Genomic DNA, 6,139 nt, shown 5'->3' with positions numbered 1-6,139 from the left:
TCATAATAACAAAAAAAATTAAAGTAAACTGGCCAGTGTGGCACAATGGTTGAGCCTCGACCTATGAGGCCACGGTTTGATTCCTGGTCAGGGCACATGCTGATCAGTGATTCTCTCTCATCATTGATGTTTCTATTTCTCTCTCCCTCTCTGAAATCAATAAAAATATATATATATATTTTATTGCTTAAAGTATTACAAAGGGTATTACATGTGTGTCCTTTTTTCCCCCCTGCCCTTGACAATCCCCTGGAAAAAATATATTTTTAAAAAATTTTACAAAAAAGTTAAAGTAGAAATCTGGCTGGGCAACATCATGTGGTGCTATATGCCTATTAAAACGACAGACAAGGCGTCACGTTCTTTTATGAAAAGAGTACATAAAATAATTTTAAGTTGAAAAAGATGAAACAGCATGGTGAATGCACACAAAACAATCTAATGAAATGAACGTTAATGAAAAATCAGAGCTCATTTTCAGTTTGCATAAAGTGTTCGTTTGTGGGGTTTTTTTTTCTTTCTTTAGAGTTGCTCAAATTCATAAAAATAAGAGAAAGTTCTTGTTTTGGAAACAGTACTAATACCAATTCTTCCTGAGCCAGGTCTTTAAACATTGTCATTTCATCAATTTCCTGTGGATTAATTCTTGTAACCTTTTGAAGTCAGAAAACCAAAAAATTGTTCCTGTTTTCCACATAGCTCAAAGGGTGGAGCCTCCAAACCACTAGGAGAAGGAGGAAGTTAAAAGAGGTTAAATACTGGGGCCAGCCTCCCCTGGCCAGCTGAGCAGTCTGGCTTCGCAGTCAACATGAAGGCTCTCCTGACTCTGGGGCTTCTCCTCCTCTCTGTCGCCGTCCAGGCCAAGGTCTATGAGAGGTGTGACCTGGCCAGAACCTTGAAAAGACTTGGAATGGATGGCTACAGGGGAGTGAGCCTGGCAAACTGTAAGTTACCTCTCCCTACTTCCAAATAGCCAGCCAGGTGTGCAACAGATACTAATAGAGGACGAATACTGAGAAAGGGCCTTTGCGTGAATGGACTTCTTTAAAAAAAGTTATTTGAGGATTTTTATACTTAAAATGGTTTAAAAAAATATATCAACTTGTTCCTTTATAAACAGAAATGCCAGATGAAGGAATGAGGGCAGGGGAGTGCAAAATTGTGCACCATTCTAAGCAAACCACCACCCGTTGTACTCTCCGAGTGCTACCAAGCTGCCCCTTGCTGCAGACTCAGTGGCACATGCAGGCTGACTGATACATTTGAGCACCTGAGAAACCTCTGCCACGTCTTTGGTGCTGGACTCCAGCTCTTTCCTGGTGGAACCTGGGCTCTGTGAGCCTAGAATAATGCAGCATTTTTCTCTTTTTTAATCCCCCTGCATGACATGAGGCTTTTCATAGCAAAGTGTTTTGTTTGTTTTTAATTATGTTGAAAACTCAATACAGGGGCTGTAGGAACCTATTTCCTCTCAATCACTGTTTATGTCAGGATCGCTGAAATGCAGCATGAAATGCCATCTTAGTATTCTTTCTCGCTCTAGTTGATTAACTGTTTTCATTTTCTTCTATGCAATCCTAGATGTGCCTGTGTAAACGTTACTTTGTATTTTAGCCCATTTTTGTCAATGGTATCAATGTATGTTTAGGTTGAATTCAAACACTTCCCCTTAATAACTATTTTTGAATGAATGAATGAATGGTTTGATGGATATATAGATGGATGGACTATGAAATAGTCTTTCCTCTTCTACATCTTTATGCTTATAAAGTGAGTCACTAGTAAAATAAAATTAGCTATATAGAACTGATTATGGTATGCAGTATGTATCATATGGTATTGCTATTTATTACTAAAAATATGTTATTTTCAGGGATGTGTTTGGCCAGATGGGAAAGTAGTTACAACACACGAGCTACAAACTACAATCCTGGAGACAGAAGCACTGATTATGGGATATTCCAGATCAATAGCCGCTACTGGTGTAATGATGGCAGAACCCCAAGAGCAGTTAACGCCTGTGGTATAAACTGCAATGGTAAGAGAAAATAATGTTTAAGTGATGGCACAGGACCCATCTGGTTATGCTTACAAGAATAGAGATTCAATACAAATGAAAAGGTTTTGAAAAATTCAACAGGAACCTAGAAGAACGCCATCTCGCTCTGGCTGGGTGGCTCAGTTGGTTGGAGCATCATCCCGTACAACAAAAGGTTTCGGGTTCGAGTCCTTGTCAGGGCACATACCTAGGTTGCGGGTTCAATCTCTAGTTGGGGTGCGTATGGGAGGCAACCAATTAATGTTTCTCTCTCTTTCTCTCTTTCTCTCTCTCCTTCTTTCTCTAAAATTAAAAACACACACACACCTATCCAGGTGAAGAGTAAAAAAAAAAGAGGTGACTCTGACTTTAAAAAATCAAATCAAATGAAATCATAAAAATGAAAATATTGGAGAAGTATTATAAAATTGATCGTTAAATTTCTAAATGTTAAAATTCTAATAGAAAAGATTATTCTTAGAATATTCTTTTGTATCCAGTTAATTCATTTTAAAAATATTTTTTATTCTATAATAATCTGTGGTCACTGAATAAAATTCTTACTACCAAGAGACTTATGACTACTAGTAACTTTAGGTATATATTGTTCTAGATAGAATACATATCAATCTTGTCTGTGAATATAAAGCTATGTCATGTATAAATACACCTACATATAAACATGTGATAATGTGTGGTGTTCTTTATGGTTATTTTTTATTATTATTACTGATTTTGGAGAGAGAGGAAGGGAGAGGGAGAAACATCCATGTGAGAAACATGGATTGGCTGCCTCCTGCACGCCCCCTACTGGGGATTAAGCCCACAACTTGGGCATGTACCCTGACCAGGAATCCCAACCGTGATCTCCTGGTTCATGGGTTGATGCTCAACTACTGAGCACACCGGCCAGGGGCAATGTGTGTTTTAACAAAAATGAAATTGTACTATATATACTGCTTTACAATTTGTTCTTTATCACACAAAATTATTTATATGTTAACAAATACCAATCTTGATTTTTTTTATTAATATTTTATTTTTATTATTTTATTTTATTTTATTTTTGGGAAAAATGGATCTTTTTTCCATTTTTTTTAGATAGAGGGGAGGGGGGAGAGAGAGAGAGAAACATCAATGAGAGAGAGACACATTGATTGGTTGCCTCCCACATGTGCCCAGACTGGAGCCATGGATGGAGCCTGCAACCGAGGTACACTGTGAATCCAACCCTCGACCCTTCAGGTCTGCGGGCCGACGCTCTAACCACTGAGAAAAACTGGCCAGGGCTCTTATTTCTGTAGGGGAAATTTCTAGTAGTAGAATTGCTGATTAAAAATTACTATGTTGGTTCCTCTTTCTCTTCTAATAGTGCCTATTACAAAGAGAACTATCTATCCATCACATTAGTTGATAATTCCAGAACTTCCAATGACTTTGGTATCTGAGATTCCTCCCAACATTCACAGATGCATAACTTGTGGAAAAGAATTGTAGTGTCCATTCTTTAGCCTAAGAGAATAAAATGGGCTAAACCTAAACGTAAAATGAAATTTCTGTGAAAGTTGTCTTCATTCCTCACCACCTGTTTTTCAGTTTTGCTTCAAGATGACATCACTCAAGCTGTAACCTGTGCCAAGAGGGTTGTCAGGGATCCACAAGGCATCAGAGCATGGTATGTGTAAGCTTAGAGGGGAAAGTTTTTTGCCCTGTGTTAGGAGAGAGGTGAGAGAAGATTTTCAGGGACCACCGTATACTCCTGACAACTGAAAGTTGCAGCTTTAGATTTATGCTAAACAAAGTATCACTTAGAACAGCGGTTCTCAACCTGTGGGTCGCGACACCTTTGGCGGTGGAATGACCCTTTCACAGGGGTCGCCTAAGACCATCCTGCATATCAGATATTTACATTATGATTCATAACAGTAGCAACATTACAGTTATGAAGTAGCAACGAAAATAATTTTATGGTTGGGTCACAACATGAGGAACTGTATTTAAAGGGCCAGAAGGTTGAGAACCACTGACTTAGAAGCAATCTATTTTAACATTTTAACCGATTCAGAATCTTTTCCTCTTATTCCTCCATTAATTTGGGAGGATTTCTAGAATTTTTAAGATTCTCCACACTCTACCAGTTCCTTGTCCGATTTTGAAATGTTTGGAATGAGGTAAATGTAGAATGCACTTTGCAGTGGCTGTTAGGAAATGCACATGACTCTCGTGGTCAGCATACTATGCTGTAGCCAGGGCTTTGGGGAGAAGTGAAGTATTGGGTGTACATATCTCCATTTAATAAATAGCAATACCTGGATCTATCAAAAGCCTGTATTTCATATAGTGTTAAAATAGTTTGTCCTCACAAAGGATTTGATGTATGGCTATCACAGTGAAGATATGCTTTAACCTTATCACCGTGTGTTTCACCTTTCCCTACAGGGTGGCCTGGAGAAATCGCTGTCAAAACCAAGATGTCACTCAGTATACCCGGGGCTGTGGAGTGTAACTGGACAGCTTTCCTTCTTCAGCTCCTTTTCTCTCGATTTCCCATTAAGGGAGTAGCAGTTGAGTAAAAGTTCACACTTTTTCAAATAAATAATGTTTTTACAGAAGCAGGAGCAAAATACGGTCTTTCTTCTAAGAGGCTAATGTTGTCTAATATGTTAATTATTGGGTAGTAAGTCTACAACATGTTTCAGTGTGCTGATAGAGCTACTGCTGGTGAAAATTTACCTAAATCTTGATTACCAAATACGTCTCCAGTATGTTCAGTACTTAATCAAAGACTTCATCTTGAATGACACCAGTATTTCTCAATGTTTGATATATATGCAACAAAAGACTATCTTAAAACACATTGACCTCAGGCAAAATCTCAGCTGTGTAGGCATTTGATGTGTTCATCTGTTCATTCGTCTCCCAAAACAGTAAAAGATAACCATTCTTTGTTGGGCAATATCAAATTTACAAAAGAACAGAATGCCAAATAGCTGGAAATGGAGAATGCCTGGATTAAGAATATTGTTTTGATTAGTGTGCTCTTTGGCTTAAATGTTTTCTTAGAAATGTTACTTTTATACAGCTTTAAAAATGAACTCACAATTTATATATCCATCTACTTTAGCCCTTTAAAGAACGTTTTTATGCATCTTGCTGATCATGAAGAAATATTGAGAAGGATTAGATTAGCTGTTGCTGTTTCTTAATTTTATAAGCTTAGATTCCTGCATTATGACTAAAACTGGAGGCAAATGGGTTTGAAAGTATTGAAATAATTGCTAATTAACCACCAGTGTGAACGTATCATGTTGTTAAAAAAATAAACATTGTCATTAAAGGACTCATATCTTGTCTTCCTCTAGTGTGAAAAAATGACTTAGCCCTCTTCACATTTCCTTATACCTCACCTGTACCCAAACAGGTTACATTGCTGGGGAATGAAAGACAACCCACAGGCATGCTGACAGATGTCACTTTAAATTCATAACCACACCTGGCCAGTGTGGCTCAGTGATTGAGCGTCAACTCATGAGCCAGGAGGTCAGGATTCAATTCCTTGTCAGGGCTCATGCTTGGGTTACAGGCTTGATCCACAGTAGGGGGCATGCAGCAGGCAGCCAATCAATGATTCTATGTCATCGTTGATATTTCTCTCCCTCTCCCCCTGTCTGAAATGCATGAAAATACATTTAAATTCATTACCACAAATCTCATATGGGCCCTCAAATCTGCCAGGCATCTTAGTCACCTGTCTGCAATCCTTCTGGATTGGTGTCCCCACTCTCCAAAATGACTATTACTGTTTTACTTCCCTTCCTCCTCCTTCAAAGCCATAGCACAGGTGCCTGACCACTCACCTTCTACCCATCTCTGCTCTCAGTATTGGCCGCATAGCACACTGAGAGAGCAGAAACAATCTCATATAAATTCTCCCCTTGTCAGGGCCCACACTTCCCCTAGGTCCATTTGTCCTTGCCCTGCTCTGCTCCTGCCAATGGCAGTGTCGCCACATGCAGTCTCCGTCTCATCCTGCTCACTGCTCCACGGTAGGCTGTTTCCTGCATCCTGGGTCTCTCCCTCTTTGCAATTACTTAATCAATG

At 38.9% G+C, this 6,139-nt stretch overlaps 1 protein-coding gene across 1 annotated transcript; it reads left to right on the top strand.

Moving 5' to 3' along the window:
- Positions 1 to 759: 759 nt before the first annotated feature.
- LOC118650145 (lysozyme C) lies at positions 760 to 5,380 on the top strand. Its single transcript, XM_036298087.1, has 4 exons — positions 760 to 944; positions 1,874 to 2,038; positions 3,635 to 3,713; positions 4,478 to 5,380. Exons 1-4 carry the CDS (start codon positions 809 to 811, stop codon positions 4,542 to 4,544), a joined length of 447 nt encoding a protein of 148 aa, XP_036153980.1. The 5' UTR covers positions 760 to 808; the 3' UTR covers positions 4,545 to 5,380.
- The last annotated feature ends 759 nt before the right edge of the window (positions 5,381 to 6,139 follow it).

The sequence above is a fragment of the Myotis myotis genome, unplaced genomic scaffold (assembly GCF_014108235.1).
Source record: "Myotis myotis isolate mMyoMyo1 unplaced genomic scaffold, mMyoMyo1.p scaffold_m19_p_3, whole genome shotgun sequence".
Taxonomy (NCBI): domain Eukaryota; kingdom Metazoa; phylum Chordata; class Mammalia; order Chiroptera; family Vespertilionidae; genus Myotis; species Myotis myotis.
The sequence above is the reverse complement of the archived record's forward strand: the minus strand, read 5'-3'. Positions and strand labels throughout refer to the sequence as shown.

Excerpts from the sequence above, each read along its gene's own strand:
- LOC118650145 (XM_036298087.1), top strand. The coding sequence starts at position 809 with ATGAAGGCTCTCCTGACTCTGGGGCTTCTCCTCCTCTCTGTCGCCGTC. Across the intron at positions 945-1,873 it reads GGGAGTGAGCCTGGCAAACT|GGATGTGTTTGGCCAGATGG; the intron begins GTAAGTTACCTC and ends TGTTATTTTCAG. Across the intron at positions 2,039-3,634 it reads CTGTGGTATAAACTGCAATG|TTTTGCTTCAAGATGACATC; the intron begins GTAAGAGAAAAT and ends CCTGTTTTTCAG.